The following is a 22,031-nucleotide window of genomic DNA, read 5'->3' on the forward strand; positions in this document are numbered from 1 at the left end:
GCGCTCGCCCTTCCATCCCTTTTCTTTTTTCCATTTTTTTTTTCTTCTTTTATTTCGTTTTTGTCTCTTTTCTTTCTTTCTTCTTTCTTCCCTTCCTTCCTTCTTTCTTTCTTTCCTTGCCGATTTTCTCACCAATGGCATTATCTCCATAATGATTAATTACATTTAATCGATACTTAACGATTAATTAATACGTCCGAGCTAATTTTTCTCTGAACAGCTTTACGATGGATCCGGACGGATGGCTTAGAAGAGTGATCGCATACGGTCTCGAGCGTGAAGTGAGAAGAAATAAAATGTAGAAAAAAAGAGAGCAAAAAGAAGTGAAAAAGAAAAATAAAAAAAAAAAAAAAAAAGAAAAAATAAAAAAAAAGGACGACGGCGGATTCGTCGTTAATGAAAACGTCAGAGATAGATAGTACGCGTAGTCGGTATTAAACGGATTCCGATTCGCTGCCATAGCGAATCGGTGACTCCTCGTTGCAGAGGTACGCGTAATTCTCTGTAAACTCGACTAATCGTGTTATTCGAGCTCCTCACGAGAGCGAGCTACGCTCATCGCTGATGTATCACATAGAGAGACGAATAGAGAAGAGGAGATAGCTATGTACCTATCTCCACATACATACATACGTAGAATACGCACGAATAGTAACATACGTATGCAGGTAGACGCGTACGTCGAAGAGAAGATACAGAGAAAGAGAAAAGAAGACTTTTGCTTGACATTGTAAGAAAGAGATATCGCGAATGTGGTCGTACTATCGTTGGTAGTAGTCTAGCAAGAGTCGCGGTAATAAATGGGCAACACGAGCGCTTATAAGGGGTAGGTAATCTAAAGCTTTCGAGGCGAAGGCGCATCGGAGAAAGGAGCTGAACGTGAAAGGAACTCGCGAGGGGGTTGAATGGGTGTGGAAGGAGAGGAACAGAGAAAGGTAGGTAGATAGATAGGGAGAGAGAGAAAAGCGTGGTAGTGGTGGGATCCGGAGTAAGGGTGGTTACGGCGAGGGTGTGAGATAAGGTATAAGGTGGGTAAGATGGCGGACAATTTGCCGCTCGACTACTCTTGCCCGCACCCCTCTACCCTCGACGATATCCCCGCCACGCTGGCCTATGTACCGGGTAATAGATGTTCCTCCTTCGCGACCGAGAGAAAGCTACCTCCTTCTCCTCCTCTTCTATCTCTTCGTCCATCTATTTATCTCCATCGTACTGTACTTCTCCCTCTGACTTTCTTCTCTCTATCTATCTATCTCTATCTCTCTCTCTCTCTCTCTCATGCTCGCTTTCTATCCCTATTCCTGTCTTTCTTTAGCCAGGACAATTTTCCATCGTCCTCTCTCGTCGTCTCCTCGATGCTCTGGCAAAAGCTCGCTCGCTCGCGCGCCTACACTCAGCCATACGAGAAGTACATATACATGCACGCATACATATGAGTGAGCTTGTGCGCGCGCGATCGCCTGCCCGCTTACCCCTTCACGACAACAACGTATACGTATTTCATGTGCGACGGTGAGAGAAACGCGAACACCCTGATACGTTGCGAATGCGTTCACGTACACGGAAAACTCAGTGCCGCGGTATTCCCGTCTACTCTGTGGTACGTAGGTATTTAAACGCCGTCACCTGCCGCCGCACCACCCTCTCTTTCCCCACTACAAAACCTTCGGTCTCATTCCAACTCAACCGATTCTATCTCTCTTGGTTTCCCTTCCACCGCGAAGCAGCAACACGCCCTCTCTTCCATACCGGCAGACCGCACCAACGTACTCCTCTCTCTCTTAGCATTCCATCCGCCATCTTCTCACTTAATAAAATAATTACCCGGGGCCAATTAAGCGTTCCTCCCTCTCTCTTTCTCTCCCTCTCCCCCTCCCCCGCCCCCGCCCCACTCTCTCTCTCTCTCTCTCTCTCTCTCTCCGTCGTAAACCCCTCGCACTTTTGCCCGAAGAGAGGTAAGCGTTTCACCCGGATTATCCGTGCGACGTAATTCGACCGTCGTCTCTGGTCTATATACGTCAAGCTATTTTATCACGAGACTACCGTTAAATGGAAGGATCTTCTGACGGAAAAAATAATCTATGGTTTTCAACCAATAACCAAGGATACTCGATAAATATCTCTTATAAATCTCATTCGATTTCGTTATGCTTCAAATCATTCGCAAAGAATAATGCTTTAAATTGAAGGGTTAGGATGATGCTGAACTTGAGATCACGATGAGAAAACCTCGCGGTGTTATATCGATTAAGGCAAGACGTTACGTCTTGATAATTATCCGACAATTAATTCGACGTTTAACTTACCTTATCATATAATACGAATAATCTCGCTTTCATTTTTATTTTCTAATCACCAACGATCATCCAACGATGTTAAACGTTAACCGTTAGATATTCTTTCGAGAAAAATTAAAAAAGATTAAGTGCTGACATCTTCGATGCAGTTCTCTGTAGAAATGTGATTACGCGTAAATCCATGCTTTGTTGAAAATGTTTCATCGTCGGTAATAAAATTTACATATTACCGACAATTTTTACCTACAGAAGATTCAACGGTTTCTACTTTATCGTTCGAAAGGGGAAAAAAAATCATCTCTAAATTTCAACCTAAATCGTTCATCAGAATCTTCTGATGGCCATCGCAGAATTCGTCTTAAATGACGAATGAATTTTTAAATCCCTTCGATCAACTCAATCATATCGAGAATGAAAGGTCCGATTTGGTACGAATTATCGATTCGTAAGTAATTTATAAAGGGGCACTCTTGAGCGAGCACGAGTAACTTTTCTTCAAAGATTTACTCGTATAAATTTTGATTTATAATACGTGCATTTATTTATTAGGATCTTACTCGTTTCTCATTATTCGTTTGTAATTATTTAAACTTGGAATATTTCAATGCACTTTAAAAGATTTTTCTTATACGAAAATAATTAACTTTACAACTCTTGGATGGGTAGATCTCTTCTTTTCTTTTTCAGTCACTTGGATTCTCGTACTGACATCGGAACTTTAATTATAATGTGTATCGTCGTGCTTTCTTTTTTTTCACGATATCGCAAATATTATCGAGTTCAATGACAGCTTAAATAAGTTTTACCAGCGTATGGATAAGTATCATTGGAAAGGAAAATTTCTGTTACACGACAATCCAAATGTTAGCGCGAGAGGTTTATAACCCATACGAAAGCTCATGTACCGATAGGATAGACTCATTTAGCTTTAGTTCATATTTTGTCCATAGTTCAGTTCATATTCTGTCGCTAAAGTCAGACGTGCTTCCAGTAATATATACTTAAAAACTACTTTAATTTTGAGTAATAAATTTAAAAATGACTGTTCTCCTGTCGCGCGCCTGTTTTAGTATTTTTAAAAATGATTGCTTGTCACATATGCGATCTGTCGTTTCCCTCAATGCGGATCGGTTCACTCAAGTAAGAAGTAAACATTTGTGCCGACGAGATAACAGAATATATGGCAGAAGTGGAAAACATTTTCTAACCTATACGTTAGTCATTTCGGGGATCGGTTATTTCTTGTACAAAAAAAGAAATGATATCTACGAACGATTCAGGGATTTCACCTACGGGATGCCCGTCGTCAAGTCTGCGACAATCTTTACACCGAGCCTTGTGGATTACAGAGAGAAATATAATTTTATAGCGGACGTAGTGGCGGTATCAGCACCCTCGGTGGTGTACATAGAGATCAAAGATGAAAAAAAGTAAGTAAACGACATCACACGTTCGTCGTCTATCGTCATTTATATTTATTCTTTTTTACGTACAAATGCGCGTCGGTTCGTATATTCCGTTGAAATAATTTTATAATAATTAATTTAAGAATAGATTAGATATGTTCACAGGGAGACCTATCACAGCTAGTAACGGCTGTGGATTTATTGTTGCTTCCGATGGTTTGATATTAACCAATGCTCATGTTGTCATTAAAAAACGTGGTACCTCAGTAAAGGTAGATACAATGTTACGTCCTTTTATCACTAAAGATTGTCCTCTAAAAATATCTTTGTCGTACATGTAAATACATTTAAGGTTCGTCTACACGATGGAACTGTATATACTGGTGTAATAGAGGACGTCGACATGCAAAGTGATCTTGCGACCGTAAGAATTAAAAAGGTACAGATTTGTTCTTTTTTATTAGAAATCAATCCCTTATTTATTGGACATGACGATAACTGCTCTTACGTATGTGTATATATATCGCATAAATAATACATCGTTTGTATTTGCAGACAAATTTGCCAGTAATGAAACTTGGAAATTCAGCCGATATTAGGCCAGGAGAATTTGTAATCGCTATTGGTTCCCCTTTGTCGTTGAGTAACACAATAACTAGCGGAATAGTGAGCAGTACAAATAGACCAAGCGAAGAACTTGGTCTTGATAAGAACCTGACGTATATTCAGACCGATGCTGCTATTACCGTTAAGTAACGATTAAAAGAATAAAAACAATTAAATATTTGACATTCTTATAATAAAAAGTTATGTTTATTTCTAGTTTGGAAATTCTGGTGGTCCATTAGTGAACTTAAACGGCGAAGCGATTGGTATAAATGCCATGAAAGTTACCGCTGGTATTTCTTTCGCTATACCTATAGATTATGCGAAAGAGTTTTTGAGAAAAGCTGAAATACGTAGAAAAAACAAAGGTAATTTAATTAAGTTGACGTGGAATGGTAATCCAACGTTCCATAATTATGTTCCATTAAAGGTAACATTCCTGATACGATGGAAGCACCCAAAAGAAGGTACATGGGTATAACGATGTTAACTATTACTCCTGACATTCTCTTCGAATTACAACACAAAAGGGGCTCTGCTTTAGACATAATCAAACACGGAGTATTTGTTTGGAGAGTAATCGTTGGCTCTCCCGCTTACAGGTGAGTATTTAAAAATCTGATATCTTATTATTTATCGCCCCTCATTATCCTTAATATTTATACATTCCTTTTCTTTTTTCTTTTTTTTTCTTTTTCTTCCGACATAGTGGCGGTTTGCAAGCGGGAGATATAATTACGCACGTCAACGAAGAACCAGTATTAGCCGCCATTAATATATACAAAGCGTTGGAAAGCTGCGGTCCATTAAAACTGACGGTCGTCAGGCAGAATGACGTTCTTACGATAATGATCGATCCTGAAGACTGAAGAAGCTTGTTACACGGAAAGTATAATAATATAAGTGCCTGGTATATTCCTCGATTCAATAAAAAGGCGATGAACCAACGAAGAAGTCGATGAAAAAGAAAGAAAAAGAAATGAAAAATGTACATGTGTATAAATTAACTGATTGCAAAGGAAAAAGAAAAAAAAAGAAAAAAAAAAGAAAAGATATAATTATCCCTCACTCTCTCTTTCTCTTTCTCTCTCATAATCATTTTTCACGTACCTGTTTCATTTCCACCCCGCTGGTTCAAATATAAGAAAGACGAGCGATGCGAAGCCGAGCTCGGACGCTCGAAACGACCAGTTACGATAGGGTTCTTCGGTGTTTATGTGCTCGTATGTACGCCGGGTGTGGTCTCTCGACTGGACAGCATTACGTTCGCGTTGTTTACGACATAAGGCGACCTCCACAAATATGTGACCGGATCTACGGTGCGGACGTGGGTGTGCTCCGCTAGACCTCTTCGCGATTTTTAAATCGAATCATTTTACTGTCCTTGCATCTTCCTACCAGGATGGACATTCTTACGTTCTCGGATACCACGGATAAGGGAGAACGACGGCTGTGTCCTTGAATGGAACCTTTTCTTTTTTTTTTTTTTTTTTTTTTTTTTTTAACTTTTTCTTCTCTCGTCATCGGTTTTTGAAAAAATCTCGAAGATGACAAAAATTGTCGAGATAACAATTGATCATTTTCTTTCAAGGTACTTATATAGGACTCCCTTGAACTAACAATAGATTGGTCTTGTTCCTAAGGGCATTATCATTAATTCACGCCTAGCAGTTCTTTAATCTTTCTTATATCCACACCCTCTTTTTCAAAGCGTCGACGTTATTCTATTCTCTGATTATCCACGCTTTTGACTCGGCTATCCTCGCCTACGAGCCATCTCACGAGCCCTTCCCACGTAGTACGTGCACGTTGTCCAGTCGTTGGTAGCGCGAAAACAAATAGACATCCGTGAGATGGCTTCGGATTCGCTGCTGCTCCTCCTCGCAAGACAGAGAGAGAGAGAGAGAGAGAAAGGGTATGAACGAGATACACGGCCGATTGTCTCCACCTACACACTCCTGCTCGCGTTCACGAGCTTTTCCAACGACGAATGACCCTGTAAAGATACCCTTTAAAGGATCGAATCCACTAGCACGCTCGCTAAACGAACTCTTGGATTTTCTTTTTTACGAGTTCGATGACCTTCGACGGAATCATTAAACGCCCTCATAAAAATCAACGTCGTAGTTGCTATCGAGAAAGGTATACCCTTGTAGTAACGAAAGCGAAGGATCCAAGAATCTCATAGGTAAATGTTCGGCTAAAGATAAATATCAATTCGGCTTTAATTCGCTAGAAGATTGGTCACGCCCCCAAGCGTACTTTACACAGAGATCGGCATTATATACTATTTGCGGGTAAGAAAGTACCTTGCATCGCGAAGTACAAGTGTTATGTCCGGGTCAGGTACGGTGAATAACATCAAGGACGAGGGACGCGTGATTTTATTACGTTTAGGACGAAAGATATTCGTCCGTTTGCGGTTGTTTGGTATTGTCGAAAGGGGGGGGGGGGGAAGAAAAGAAAAGAATGCAACTAACTGATTTCAATTTGTGCAAACACGTACAGTATGTATACGTACTTCTATCAAGGACGAACGAATTATCTTCTTCTTTCTCTTTTCGGTCCGATCCGGTACGATCATTTTTATATTCGAAAATGTACTTTTATCCATCGGCCACATTCTTCGATTCAAGTACAAATTTCTTTAAATCCATTTTCTTAAAATGAAAATAAAAAAGAAAAGAACGGATAAAGAAGAATTGTTTCGTCCGAGATTTTAACATTCTCATTTGCATTTGGATTTTATAGTTACGTATGTATAGCAACTTTTGGAGACGTTAATGGCACCGTTGGTGGCCCATCAAAGGTAGACGCATGTAAGTATGTAAGTACTTACCTACGTGCGGCTTTACAATGAAGGAAAATAAAATAAGAAATCCCTTATACTCGTCGTTAGCAAAAGTCATACCGAACGACCTCGGGAAAGCTTGTAGAGTAAAGGAACTCGAGAAAAAGATCAGACTATGTCCTTCTTTTTCTCCGGTTTGTGGTTTAACACGATAGCCGAGCTCTTTAAAACCCAAATAAATGATTATCTTGTAAAAGAAAAAAGAAGAAAGATAAAGAAATATCGCGAATAAAACACGACGTAGAAAATTTTTGGTAATGTTCAACGTTAATATCAATTAAAGATAATTAATATCTATCTTAACTCTTAATAGAAAGTTTCGGAAGGATGTGATAAATTATATAATAGGATAACTCGCGTGGCTCCGTTTAACCATTATTGATCCGAAGCGTAATTATAACTTCGTAATACCTTCATTAGGCTTCCTTTATCGCCATTTTAATCGTCATTATTGTTGCTTGCTATTTCGAGAGGGAATACGAGTTAATGCGATAACATTAATTCAGTATCGAGCGTATTATATAGCTACTATTAGTAGGAATATTCTTGCTCTTGCTTTTATCTTTCTTCTTCTTCTTCGTCTTCGTCTTATTTTTCCGTTTGACTGCCGGCAAAAGGCGACAAAGAAAATCTATACGCCAGTCTGGCGAGAGAGAGAGAGAGAGAGAGAGAGAGAGAGAGAGTGTGTGTGTGAGGGGAAAGAGGGAGGAGGGAGGGAGGGGAGGAAGAGAGAAAGAGACAGAATCTTCGATCCCGGATGGAGAGGGATACCGAGAAGGAAGAATTCGGTGAACGGATCTCGTTCGCTTTTGTCCTTCGACTGAGGATACCCCTGGTTCCTGGTTCAAAGTCATCGTACTCGACTTCTTCTTGTCTCGGCAACGTATATAAGTCAAATCGAGATCGAAAGCAAGGTGCATAATCCGAACAGTCCTTCGTCGAAGAAGGAGGTTGGAAGAGAAGCCGATTTTGTTACAAGATGCAGCAAATGGTGAGTCCTTTGATCTTTTCACTGACTTTCTTCTCCGGAACGATCCTCTAAATTAGTTTTAAACTTCGCTTATGTTACTTTAAGAAAAGTTATTCAATTTCAAGCGAATATTTGAAAATTTCTGTGACTGCTTTTTCCAAAATTTCCGCCAAGACTTTCGTATCATAAATCAACAACTTTTAATTAGACGAAACTACATTTTAGCAATTAGGAAAGTCGAGGTAACATCCGTCGTATATAAATATCGTCGTATTTCAACTATGAGTCTACATATATGATCAAGTAAATACGACGGGGATAAACTGTAAATCGTGGCAAAATCCAGACGACCAAACATCGGCTATTCCAATCACGAGTGCGGCCATCCGCAATGTGTAAATATGAGTACATGGGGATCGTGAAACTTCGACCGCTGATTACGTCTGTCCCTGTCTCTCTCTCTCTCTCTCTCTCTCTCTCTATCCATCTACCTACCTATCTATCTTATTCCCCATTCTAATTTCCCTCAAATTCACAGAATGTTTCGCATCTCTCTCCCTCTCTCTCTCTCTCTCAATATTTTCCTGTTATGGAATTAATAGATCGAGCGAAGAGATAGATAATAGTGTACAAGATATATAGAATATTTCATTGGATCACGTGTTTTTTTAACACTTTTTTATTGATCGTTAAAAGGGATCTCTTTATAGATCGTTATTGAATCGCATTCGATTTGTAAGAAGATCGTTTCTCGATATTTTCCCTTTTTCCTTTTTCTTTATCTTTTTCTCGGTCCGAGAACATTTATACGAGTCTTATTGGGTCGTAAAGAGAGTTGAATCTCTGGAGACTCATGCAAGTATAAACTCACCCCAAGCGGCATGCGTTCAAGGGAAAGAGTAGCCCCCTCGGTACTGTCAACGCTCGGACCTAAAATTCGCTTTTCTCTTTCTCTCTCTCTCTCTCTCTCTCTCTCTCTCTTTCTTTTTCTCTCTTTGGGCTATCTACCCAACTTGAATCCGAAAGTGTCTCTTGGACCTCTCCACGAAAGGAATTCTAAAAAGCTGAGCACGACTCGACGACACTCTAGAAATTTCTTCTTTTTGCGAGAAAAGAGAAGAATTTACTGAGCGAGCAAATAAATCTGTTCTCATTCGCAATCGGTGTTGTAGAAAAAGAGAGAGAGAGAGAGAGAGAGAGAGAGATAAATCCATACTTAAATCCTCACGAGTAAATCGAAGCAACGTTTTTTAAAAGGTCTCAAACGTATTATTAAAATAAATAGAGTGTTTTTAAACAAAGTTGAGAAAGTCTTATCGAGTATCATCTATTATTCTAGCGTTTTCGAGATCGAAGAAAGTAAGTAAAGTGAGAATACATTTTCAGATAGTACTTCTGGCGATTCTGAGCGTGGCCTCGTGCTCGCAGCTGACTCTAGTGCCGTACGCCTATCTGGCGGATCCACTTCCGGTGTACCATCAGTCTCAGGACACGAGAACCGGGGAGCACGCGTACAGTTACTCCGGTGGACCCTCGGCAAAGGAGGAAGTCAAAGGTCCCGATGGAGTCACGAGAGGATCTTACAGCTACGTCGACGCTCACGGTATCTTACAGTCAGTTTTCTACGTCGCCGACGAGGGTGGCTTCCGGGTTGCGGCGACGAATCTACCGACGGATAACGATCTGCCCGTTGAAACGGCTGAGATTCTTTTAGCTAAGAGGGCACTATTCGAGGAACAAGCAAGAGCCACGTCGTCGGAGCAATCTTCGAGCGCTCGTCGAAAGCGTAGCTTAACCGAAGAGACGAGAAAAGAACATCGAGAAGAAGATTCGAAGAGCAACAAGCAAGAGGATTATTCGAACGATAAACCCTACGGAGCGTTGGCAACTTTTCTACTTCCAGGATCTTTAGCAACGGCAACGTCTCATCAGAGTCAAGTTAGGATTCATCAGGACGTTCGTACGGAAGGTGTCGATCCGATTGCCAATGCAGTCACCGTCGAGGCTGCTGCCCCCGTTTTACCTCTTATCGATCCCATTAAATCGGAAGTGATCAAAACTCCATTGATCATATCCGATGGATCGGTAGCCTTGCTAACCGACAACGATTATCATCAAAATCGTATAAAGATCCATAGAAATCTCGGATTGGAGGGAGAGGAGCGACGCAAGGACGCTGTCAAGATCGAAACGCCGGTACTCGCTGAAGTTCGTCCGCTCGTTTCTGAGCCGGTCGCGATCCTGGAGCATCGACCTTCCCTTCTCACGGCCGTTTCCTCACAAAGCGTCACGCAGATTCACCTAAGTGACAAGCACGAGATTCCAAGTATTTACGAGTTGCCCGCCCTTTATCATGCGATCCCTATCGCGAGATCATCGCAATATCGTACGCAGATTCATTCGAGTCAAAGAATCGAAAGCGCCGACGATTCGGAGAATTTACGAGAGGATATCAATAAAGAAAAGAGTCAAGACGAAGCAATAGGATCCTCGTAAATCGCGCGACACTTTTAAGTATCGTCTTTTCATTTCTTTCAAAACTGCTCTTTGGGAATCTCTTTCTATTTATTTTATCGATCGAAACGCTTTTCTAGGATCGTCGTAACGTCGCGGAGATCGGCGGGTGGGGGGGGGGAAGAGAGAGAAGGGAGAAGAGAGGGTGGAGAGTTTCGATCGATCGATAGTTCGTTCTTTCCTCTAATGCCTGTCATTTATATTTCTACTAACTACGTACATACATACATACATACATACATACATACACACACACACACACACACACACACACACATATATATATGTACATACACACATGCATGCATACGTACAGATGTATTATTTAGCACATGTCGATGTCATCGGATCATTGTTAAAGCTTCGCGATCGCTCGATAAATAAAATCACTTCGATTCTCATTAATATTCTACTTAACATTCTTTTACATGACGATCGAATATATATGTATATAAACATATATATATATATATATATATATGTATATATGGCTATGAAAAATGTAATCTGACTTCGAGGACATCTAATTCTGAGAGACGACCGTTTATAATCAATCGTATCCGTGCTATAATAGTCGTCTCGATTACCCCGAGAACCCGAAATGTCGGAAATCTCTTATGACAGTCGCCGACCTCGATCTTAATTTGACGAGTCGTTCTCGCTTCTGTCTTTCACTCTTTCTCAGCTATGTCAGATCGAAAGCGACTTTAGAGAATTTAAATGAAGTTAAACGACCGGTCTCCTTATTCTCTTTCTCGATAACGACGCGGAAGATGTATGTAAAGGAAGAAGGCATAGGCGTGTTCGTGTCCGGCAGCAGGTGGAAAGCCAAGATTTCGAGTGGCCTCGAAACTTCGAACGTAGTCGACGACCTTCGCTTTACTTCACAATAATACCCACATTTTTCCCCGACCTTTTTTCTTTTCTCTTTTTGTTTTGTTTCCTTCTCTTCTCTTTCTTCTTTTCTTTTTTTTTTTTTTTGTTGTTGTTTCTTTTTTTTACGCTTTTGATAATTACAAAATATCGCATTTAATTATTCGTCTTCTCGTAATTTATTCTAACGGACGTGAATAAATTTACGAAATAATATTATATTGCTCGTATACATAATCGTTATATCACGTAAATATACGAAGGAATGAATTTACGCGGAGTGATAATAATCGAAGAAAATGGATATCGAAGTCGGAATAATATCGTTCTCCCTTTTTCTCGGTAAGTTGTTCGCCATATTTCTCTTAGGGACGCTCGTAAAGAATCGATTTATCCGGTTTCCTCGTCGTACTCCCCGAGCCTTAGACCTTTTGTCGGATCGATCTAATCTCCGAGTCGGACAGTTGCGACAAGTGTCCTATCGGGTCGTCGAACCCAAGGAAGCTAAGATTAGACGCGCGTAGAGCTTCGAGAGCCCCGTGGAATATCTCCTAATACGCGTCTAAAGTTCGCCTCCACCTGGCATACCATTCGTTCTCTTTCTCTCTCTCTCTCTCTCTCTCTCTCTCTCTCTCTTTCCTTCTCTTTTTACCGGAGGATACTCGTTTCACGAGTCACCAAGGAAGGCCTCAACCTTCTTATTTTCGCGCAAGTTGCATATGCTTGCACTATGGCGTGTGGGTGTCCATAACGGATGGCTCGGTGAAACAGTCCAGCGTGGATTGTACCACGGATCGGTAGATTATGCCGACTACGACGGCTGTAATTCGCCTCTCCTATGTCAACCTTGATCCTTTCTAATCATCTAAAAGCAAATAAAAGTATATCGCAAAAACAAGAGGATATATTCCCGTTTAAATATTCCATATTCCATTGTTACATTATATTACAGTATAATATAATAGAAATAAATAGTAAAGTAATGAAATGTTAAAGTTTCGGAAGTGGAGAGAGCTTTTCATGGTTTCGCGATGTGCAAAGTCAACGTAGTTTGCTCTCTCTCTCTCTCTCTCTTTCTCTCTTTTCTCGCGAGTACCGTTGTTTATGCGGTCATGCCAGATAAAACGAGGAGACTTGGCTTAGACGTACCAAGGTAGAAAGGAACGACGACGATTCTCCCGCGCGATAATAGAAACGTCCAACGTCCTTCTGATAAAAGGTCTGCATATGTTATACCCAGTACTCTCCGTATGCGTTAGCGCATGCGACGCAGATAAGGACGAGTATAATGATTCCCGCGACGTTCTTGGTGCGAGACTACCTACTCTTTTCTCTCTCTCTCTCTCTCTCTATTTCTCTTCCTCTTTACCTATCTCTCTTTCTCTCCCTCTCTGCGTAGAGATCACAAATTTGCACAGTTTATACGAAACTTTGACTACGTTGACGTCAGAAATGCACCTAACGGAGAAAACCTGACCGAGGTATTATACGACCAGGCAACGTTTTATGAAAATTCAATACCAGTATCGATATGTTCAGATAATCTAGATCTTTTGTTTCCTCTTTATATTGTTATCCTAGGATAGTTTGATAACTAAAAGTATCAAGTATCATAGACGTATACTTTTTCTACCTGAATAACTCGTTTTCCCGATCGAATGAAATATTTTTCAAATTTACACGTACGTAGGAATGTGCGAAATGAATACGCCGTACGTTAAAAAGAATATCAATTATCTTAAGAAGATAATGTTCATTTAAATGGGGACATAAGCTATTTAAAATCGTCTCATTAGCGTTACGTTAACTTACTCGAGAGAGAGAGAGAGAGAGAGAGAGAGAGAGAGAGAGAAAAGAAAAGGGAAGAGGATCGAAAGAGAGGGAGAGTGAAGGAACAAGAAAACTTCTTATCGAAGTTTCGATTGATCTTAATTAATTAGTGCGTACGTCGCGCCGTCATCGTCTCGTAGTAGTCGAAGAAGTAGTCGAAATAAGCACGACCGTTTCGACAAAGAGTTCGCAAAGCTCGCGTTAAGCTCCCGAAGGCATTCGTTGCAAGTTTCTCGAGCAATCAGCAAATGGAATCGTTAGTTAGCCGGTGTAATCTTCGATCGGATGTTAGTTCTTCCTTGTAGTACACGCTCTCGCGGAACAATCGTGATTCACGATCGGGTTCGAGGCCTTCCTAAGGGAGGAAGAAAGAAAGAAAGAAAGAAAGAAGAAAGGAAAGAAGGAAGGAAGGAAGGAAGAAAGGCAGAAAACTAATCGTGGATTCACGCTGTTTATCGCGAGTCACTACTTGGACGAGAACGTCTTTGGATCGGGCCGGCTAATTAGCATATTATTTATCGTACCCCCACTCCTTTATTCTTTCCTTCGTTCGCAATTACGCGCACGTGTAGCCATCTTTCGAATAACGCTCTCTGTAATTTCATTCGATTAATCGTACGTACGTAGTAATAAATACAACTACGAGTATAATACCTATGCGTGTAATATAGGGAGAAGTTTTCACTTTGGGTGGGAGGGGGAGGAGAAGGATGATACACCGAGCCCGCATGAGAGAGCTATTAGATTTCGACGCTAAAGTTAAATTAGTTAATAAATTCTCATCCGTTAGGATAATTTCGAATTCTTTCCCTCACGAATTTACTTTACTTACAAAATCGCGTGTCTCGCGTTCGATCGTTTTTTTTCCTTTTTTTTCTTTTTTCTTTTTTTTTTTTTTTTTTTTTTTTTTATTCCGTTAAGAAAGAATCGAGAGAGAGGGTAGTTCGAAAGGGTCGACGATCCTTCAAACACGCTCGAACACGATAACGCCAAAGAAAAATTCACGTTTCCGTAAAAGGAGAATGGTTTTGCCTTCGAGCACCGAATTCTCGATAAATTCTCTCAAACTCGTTTCGATCGTTCCTCCTCGTACACGATTTATCGTGCCGTTCGATAAAAGATTTAACCTCCTCGAGTCGATTCCAAGAGAAAAAGGGAATAATTTAATTATCGATACGTTTTAATTAAGATCATAAGCGATTAAAAATTTCATCCTTCGTAATCGACTTATTTCTTTATTTTTCTTCCTTCCTTCCTTTTTTCTCCGACATGTTGATGTAAAAAGAGGAAAACGAATAAATATCGATCGAATTCCATAGGTCGTACTGGTGCAAGCAGATTTACAGCGACGTTTCGCGCGTAGGCACGCGAAGGGTCCGCGGAAGGGCTCGAGAGATTTCGTACGAGCATTTTCATAAATTATAGCGTCACGGTATATTATTTATGTAACACTTTAACGAGGCAGCACCGTAATTTTGCGAGCCGCCAATTTTTCTTCGGGTTAAGTCCGACTCCGGTACCGATTCGCTTGGTCCATCCGATGGACCGAACGGATGATCTTTCGTGCCGCCTCGAACATTCACGATGAGCGTGTCTTTTTCGCGTGCGCGTTCACGCACAAAGATACGTCTATATATCGCCAAGAGAGAAAAAGACATTAAAGGATCCGCGAGCGCGGACGCGCGTTTGCTCGCTCTGTACACGAATCATACACACCGGCTAAGAAACAAGAAAGAAGAAGAAGAAGATTTTACGAGGATGGAAGAGAGTATTCGCCTTGGTATCGACGATAAAGAAGCCGTCGAGAGCCCTTCTAAGGTCCTCCCTACAAGTTCCTGCACGGTAGATCGACCTACCTCGAAATATCTTCCAATTGGAATATTTTCTTTTTTATTTTAATAAGCATTACTGAGGTTCATTACGTTATATATTCGTTATATCCATATTATGTCAGAATTTTTCTATTCCTCTCGGTAGAGAAAAAAACGTAATCAGAACCAAATGAATCCCGCCACCAGAGAAGGCTATCGGAAAACCGATAAACGAAACGTATCCTTTGCGAGAAATCACTTGACACGGGAGTCGCGTTTAAGTGCCAATGTCAAAACCAACGCGATCTCTCGCCCACGTGCTCGTTAAAAACTTTAAAGAAAAGAAATTCAACTCGCGCCGCGGTTGTAGTTACAACTACACAAGTATACATAGTAATTCCAATGGAATTGATGAACTCGTTACATCCTATACCAACCCCCTCACTCTTTCTTGCTTTAACGTCGTAGGATTAAGTGCCGTACCGTGGTACTAACAATAAGAACGAGAAAATTCCGACCTCCTCTAATTTACGCAATGCGATATGGAAATATTTTCTACGTGCGGGATATTCTCCCAGTCCTTCTATGAAACGGGATACACGTATGGGAGGCAAGGAAAGTATCTGATTTAATACCCCACCGACGTTTTCATGCCGCTAGCCTTTTCGTTTCAGAAATGTTTTACCCTATTCTATACTATTTCAATACCTATTTGTTCAATACCTTTTCCTTCTTTCATACATTTATTTACAGTTCGCATAACAAAGTCGACCGATGAAAAAAAATCGTTCGACTACAAATCTATCCAAATAATTGAGATTATTATAATGTCGATTCGTGCATTAGTTCGATCTTATAATTATATTCTATTTGTAATCTTTTTATTATTTTCGATTCAATACGAATATCTGAAAGATCGAAAAAGAGATTTGCTTTTCGAAGGATCGAAAGGATCAACGTCCCACGATATATAGGTAGACCTATAAACATTGATTTATCTGCCTGGAAATCGAACTCTGGCTGATTTGTGGCCTTGGGCGGCCCTGAGGGGAGAAACGTATAGGCCCTCCTCATAGGGCCCTCATAGGGCCCAGGTACACGTCATCCTGGTGGGGCATCGCGAGTGGCTCGTGCTGCTGCGGGCAGTGCAACCAGAGACGGGGAGAGAGAGTGAGATATATATATATATATAGAGAGAGAGAGAGAGAGATTCACCTGGGGATCCTCCTATATAAGAGGATGGAACCGAGAGCTCACACTCTCATATACGTTAGCTAAGCCCGCGGGGTATTATATTCTACGCGGACACGTGGAAAAGAGGAATAAGAAGTGACAGGGGAAGTAAATAATAACGAGGGGGAAAAAAAAAGTAACGACTTCATCATGATAAGCGTGAGTGATAAGCGTAGGAAAAAGAAACAAAGAAAAAACCACAAACGCATCTTGGACGTTAAAAAAAAAAAAAAAAGAAATAGAAAGGAAAAAGTCGATATTCCGTATTTGACTATAACTCGTACGTTTACTCGTTGAAAATACTATTTTCGACTGTCTGTAGAAGGAAAATTGAATTATCTTTGCATATCAGGGTTCGGTCGAACGATCGATCGATCGATCGAATTAAAGCCAGGGAAAAGACGAGTACGTTCAATTCAGAGTTAGCTAGCTTTCATGGAAAGTTGTTTGCAACACAGCTAAGAGAGAAACCGTCTTAATTGTTTCACGAAAATCAACTCGACGAAGTTTCCAAAGTCGGAGGAACTCGTACCGTATAGTTACTGCTCTTCTTTTGTCATTTTCGTACGTGCCCTTTTCTAAGGGTGTCCCATCTTTCTTTCTCTCTCTCTCTCTCTCTCTCTCTCTCTTTCATTGTTCGCTACTGAATACTTCGATCCTTCGATCGAACGAATCTTTAGTAGAGTTACTTTCGAGTTACTCGCTTTTTAACGCGACACGTATTTAAACTTCCTCGTTAGCTCCTTTTCATCTCCATAGGTCGATTTCGTGGACAAAAGCGCGTAACGAAGACTTTCTTCCTTTTCGTGACAATTAACAGTTAATCGATTAAGCCAATCTCTTCTTTATGCTTTTCAGACGATCCTGTTCAGCGTATTGCTCGGTTCTTCCTTAAGCAGTCCAATAGCAAACGTTTGGGTCAGTCCCATAGGAAGCATCTCGCCGTTACGACAATATCACGTGCAAGATGGATCGGGATCCTATCGATATTCATTCACGGGACCGCATCACGCTAAGACGGAGTCTAATCTGAATGGAATCACTCAGGGTGGTAAGTCGTCCATTCGTAGGCCGTATCTGCCGAATTTTTTCCCCGATAATTGATGGATTTTCCAATACTCGTCTTTCGTCGTATAACGATCGATAAAAGGCGCGAAAGTAAATATTATATTCGTCCTTGAGTTCGTCGATGTAGGTAATTATGTCGAAAGGAGAGAGAGAGAGAGAGAGAGAGAGAGAGAGAGAGAGAGAGAGAGAGAGAGAGAGAGAGAGGGAGAGGGAGAAAAAATTGTCACCGGATGATAGTAGGTGAATAATCGTTCCCTTAAAGGAATGCATTCTTATTTGAAAGTATGACGAGAGACTACCTACGCGTTCGTCAATGATTATTCGTCATCGACGATATGGCGCAATAAACACTTATGCAAGAGATATAAATTCGTGCGCACGCGCAACCGACTTGTTACTAACGTTGGAAAAAGAACGATTGATTATTTAATCGGATAAGAAAATTGTACGATATCGTTTCTCCTTTCTTCTAAGGTTATTCCTACATAGACGCTAACGGAATTCTACAAACCATCTCGTATACCGCGGACGATCAAAATGGCTTTAGAGTTAGCGCGAGTAATCTTCCTGAAGCGCCCAAGAACGAGCATGATCAGATCGAAGACACCCCGGAAGTAGCAGCAGCCAAGCGAAATCACTTAGAGGAATTGCAGAAATCGCAGCTGGCCGATCGACCGAACTGGAACGATCAGAATATTCTATCCTATAAGATCTTACCTCCGTATGTCAGTTACGCACAGTTACAACCGTCCGAGAGTAAAATCGTAGAACGAGAGATTCAGGTAAAATACGTCTCTGCCGTACCAGCGTTTCTCAAACATTTCTATTCGTAGAATAAAATACGATAGATATTTTATCGTATATATTTAATAAAGAAAATAAATATTCTTCGTGCGTTTAACAAAATCTCTCGAGTTAGAACAAAAAAGAGCTTCGCTTATTTCGATAATCGATTAAACGAAAAGAGAATGAAATTTATTTATTTGCATAAACCTTTTTCCGTACAGAGCACGAAAAATCCATTCCTACTGTCTCAAGCGGAAGCCGACAACATTCAAGTTCCGAAGCCGGATCCAACGCTCTCTCAAGCGTCTCCAAGCTCATTGAACGTTCGGGACACCTCGGCGAAGGACGAAGGACAATCCGAATCGGATAATCCGAATGCATTGGAGATCGGAAAATTCCTACAAATGCCAAACGTTCATAGGACCGTGGCATTGCCTGCCCCATACGTATTCCCCGTTTTACCATACAGATTACTTCACAGCTCGCTTCATCATACTCAGGATTCTTTGGGCCAATACGATTACAGTTACACCGGCGATTCCAGTGCAAAAACGGAGTCAAGATCCTTGGACGGAACTACGAGGGGTGCTTACAGTTACATAGATCCCAATGGTATTTTGCAACAAGTCCATTACGTTGCCGATCATAATGGGTTTAGAGTGCTTGCTACGAATCTACCGGAAGCGAAATAACTAAGCCCATAGAGATATTATTTTCTTTTTCACGAGCGAAAAGTTAAAAAGAAAGGATAGAAAAAAGGATAGATAAGTAAATAAATGAAATGAAAATGATCTACTCTCTACGGAAAATCTAATAATACTTGTTTAGAATATCAAATAGAATACGCAACATTGAAGGTTACCCCTTTTACTCTCGGTACTCCGATTTTTTACTGCCGTAAAAACCGATTGTATAAGTGATCAGTATCGCATCGTATCACGATGTAACGGTGATCTTATAATTCGACCAAATTATTATCGTAATTAATTTTGGAATTAATGATAAACTATGTTTAAGAATAATTTTACTTTAGCAAATATATACATATGTTCGAAACTGTGTCCTCGAACGATTTTTCTTTCACTCTGTCTTCCTTCTAATAATAAGTCTTTTTTTCCGAAGGGGAAGAAAAAGGGAAGAAAAAAGAAAAGATAAAAGGGATCATTGAACGAAACCCGAATACGATGACTAAAAGCGGGCTAAACCCTCTTTCGTCATATCGAATCTATTGCCCGAAGTGAAATAAGCACGATGTAATGTTTCGCACATTTCACAGAACAATATGGATAATTATTGCCATCGTTGGACATTGAAATAACATGGAAATGCCAGGCACCGAAGCGTAGCCGCTGGCGATAACGAGATGGAACACTCTCGGAAATAGTTTAACATTATCGATCTGTCTCTCTCTCTCTCTCTCTTTTCCCCGCTTCACGGTGGAAATACTACAGGTGTCGTTATAAACGATTAAATCGAAAACAGCTTGATTCCTTGAAAACAAACAAAATTATTAAAAATAAATCGAAACGAAAGGTTGAACGATCTTTTAAATCTTGAACCCGTAACAATTTTACTTTCATTATTTTCGGAGTAATCAATCTGTTTGATATTCTGCTCAGTGACAGTATTATGATATCGAAAGCTACAGGTGAAGCACAGGGAAGAGAATCAAATTCAATTGAACGACGTCAACGCGTCAAGCGCACCTGTCGAAATATAATATACACACACTTGCATGTTTCTACATATATATATATATATCCGTAATATTTCCATTTGCATTATATAACGTTGGCGTGTATTTTTGTGTGTATTTTTAGATTATTTCTAATAGACGTTAAATTAGAGGTTGTAATCAAAGATATTAATGAATCATTAAGATTTTGTCGAGTCGCTGATAAACAATCCAAACACGTTTCAGCGTCGTAACCATTTTTGCTCCATTTTTCATTCGTGCCATTTGACGTTTTGTATGCATTTAATAAGTATGCCAGTAAGTATCATATCTATGGTACACATGGCGCGGGACGCATTAAATATCGATTTGTCGCTTTTTAATCGTTATTCTCATATGTTACAAATACGTGAATATATACGTACCTTGATCTCCCTCGTGACGACGTACGGAGAAAATTAAAAAGAGAAAATCTAACGGTAAAAGATCAATGGACTCGGAACTTTATTCGCACGTATTCATATTGTTTACTTGCAATCGTTCGTAACGTTATTCATACGGTATATCACATAATACATTAATCGCGCATATTATATTCGCTGCTAACTTTTCTACCCGCTTTTCTTCTCCCTTTGCATAATACGCAATCGGTCGAAAGAAATTGCAAGTGTATTTTGCTCTTAAGCGTGAGGACTTTCTTTTATTCTTCCTTCTTTCTTTCGCTTTTTCTTCGCAAGAAAGAAATATCTATCGATGCGAAAAACGTTCCAACGTTTTGGACGAGAAAAGAAAAAGAAAAGAAAAGAAAAGGTAAGTTTTGTATGTATGTATGCATGCATGCATGCATGCATGCATGCATGTATGTATGTATGTATGTATGTATGCATGTATATATATCGGCTGGAGGAGAACACACGATTTGCACGATTCAACGAACACCATTTAGACGTAGAGAAGGTTAACGACTGTCGCCTTTTGACTTAATCTTACTTAACATTATCTCACCGTGTATACACGAAATCTTTTGTGATATGTACAACACGTGTATGTGCGGTTATATACCTATCAATGTCTCCATAGAATACCTCCTTCTTTACGATTCGAGAACTTACGATGACGATATAATAATCATTTATAATAATACTTACGACATCTAAAGTAAACGCGTGTTTTAGGACACCACTTCCCCGTCTCCTCCAACTCCTTCTCTACCACTTCTTCTCTCCCTCTTTCTCGTGATACCCAACCCTCTCGAGCAATTACTCGTATGCGCGCGCGCGCGCGCGCTGTATTCAATTGTCGATTATTATCGCATTATTTGTGTTGCTATTTTATTCACAATCGTCGTTGTCTTCGCATCGTTTAAATTTCCGTTTAAACGAATCCATTTTTTGGGACAAAGAGAGAGAGAGAGAGAGAGAGAGAGAGACAGAATGAAAGAGAAATTGAGAAATAATGATAGCGATAGAGATAGAAAGAAAGAGAGAGAAAGAGAGATAGATAGATAGAGAGAGAGAGAGAGAGAGAGAGAGAGAAAGAGAAAGAGAAGGGTCTCAGGCTTTATAGGACGAATGTATCCTGATCGTCGAAGTTCTGCGGTCAAAGGTGACGCGGTGCGCACCAGCTCCGACTGGTTAGAGTCATCTGGACTCGCTCGTCGAATGTACAGTCGGTTCTGATCCGGGATCCTGGTCGGAGTCGTCCATGGAAACGCCCTGCTGCTGCACACGCATTGTATAACTTGGACTTCTCTCGCTTCTGCGGGATCGAAATAAAAGAACGTGCTCGATTAGAGAGAAATCATTTTTCGCAATCCGTCTTCGAGTGTGGAGATTATTCGATGAGAGTCGAGAGAATCGATCGGAGAAGGGGAGAGAGAGAGAGAGAGAGAGAGAGAGAGAGAGAGTGAAAGAGTGAGAGAGAGAAACACATACGTACACTCATCGATATGCGTTCTTTTTCTCTCTTACAATTGTAACATTTTGGACCGTGTTTCTCATGTATGTATGCGCTTCTTTGTACAACCGTGGAGAAAGAGAAAGAGAGGGGTGGGGGTGAAAAAGGGATAGAGAGAGAGAGAGAGAGAGAGAAAGAGACGACTGTGGTCACAA

The 22,031-nt window shown here is 40.5% G+C and overlaps 3 protein-coding genes across 15 annotated transcripts in view; 2 read left to right on the forward strand and 1 right to left on the reverse strand.

Annotated features, from left to right (window-relative positions):
- Window positions 1-3,265: 3,265 nt before the first annotated feature.
- Window positions 3,266-5,296, forward strand: LOC124422666 (serine protease HTRA2, mitochondrial). 2 transcript variants are annotated; one of them, XM_046959452.1, is made up of 7 exons: window positions 3,266-3,727; window positions 3,852-3,975; window positions 4,056-4,142; window positions 4,259-4,450; window positions 4,527-4,677; window positions 4,740-4,911; window positions 5,019-5,296. In XM_046959452.1, exons 1-7 carry the CDS (start codon window positions 3,336-3,338, stop codon window positions 5,176-5,178), a joined length of 1,278 nt encoding a protein of 425 aa, XP_046815408.1. In that variant the 5' UTR covers window positions 3,266-3,335; the 3' UTR covers window positions 5,179-5,296. The 2 variants fall into 2 exon arrangements, with proteins under 2 accessions (XP_046815408.1, XP_046815417.1); XM_046959461.1 differs by having other exon boundaries at window positions 3,585-3,727; window positions 3,857-3,975.
- Window positions 5,297-5,496: 200 nt separating this feature from the next.
- LOC124421616 lies at window positions 5,497-20,708 on the forward strand. The gene is made up of 5 exons (XM_046956998.1): window positions 5,497-8,151; window positions 9,517-10,622; window positions 17,201-17,442; window positions 17,934-18,241; window positions 18,467-20,708. The coding sequence occupies exons 1-5, from the start codon at window positions 8,140-8,142 to the stop codon at window positions 18,935-18,937; spliced, it is 2,139 nt and encodes a 712-aa protein (XP_046812954.1). The 5' UTR covers window positions 5,497-8,139; the 3' UTR covers window positions 18,938-20,708.
- Window positions 20,395-22,031, reverse strand: part of LOC124422622 (octopamine receptor Oamb) — a 51,460-nt gene continuing 49,823 nt past the window's right edge. For all 12 annotated transcript variants that reach the window (XM_046959387.1, XM_046959356.1, XM_046959376.1 and 9 more), the window contains one exon: window positions 20,395-21,678. In XM_046959387.1, coding sequence (XP_046815343.1) covers window positions 21,520-21,678 — 159 coding nt within the window. In that variant the 3' untranslated portion in view covers window positions 20,395-21,519. The remainder of the gene's footprint in view (window positions 21,679-22,031) is intronic.

This window comes from Vespa crabro, chromosome 1, assembly GCF_910589235.1.
Source record: "Vespa crabro chromosome 1, iyVesCrab1.2, whole genome shotgun sequence".
Lineage (NCBI taxonomy): Eukaryota > Metazoa > Arthropoda > Insecta > Hymenoptera > Vespidae > Vespa > Vespa crabro.

Coding starts and splice junctions, on each gene's coding strand:
- LOC124421616 (XM_046956998.1), top strand. Junction 17,443..17,933: donor GAATGGAATCACTCAGGGTG/GTAAGTCGTCCA, acceptor CTTTCTTCTAAG/GTTATTCCTACATAGACGCT. Junction 18,242..18,466: donor TCGTAGAACGAGAGATTCAG/GTAAAATACGTC, acceptor TTTTCCGTACAG/AGCACGAAAAATCCATTCCT.
- LOC124422666 (XM_046959452.1), top strand. CDS start 3,336: ATGACTGTTCTCCTGTCGCGCGCCTGTTTTAGTATTTTTAAAAATGAT. Junction 3,728..3,851: donor GAGATCAAAGATGAAAAAAA/GTAAGTAAACGA, acceptor ATTTAAGAATAG/ATTAGATATGTTCACAGGGA. Junction 4,678..4,739: donor AATACGTAGAAAAAACAAAG/GTAATTTAATTA, acceptor GTTCCATTAAAG/GTAACATTCCTGATACGATG.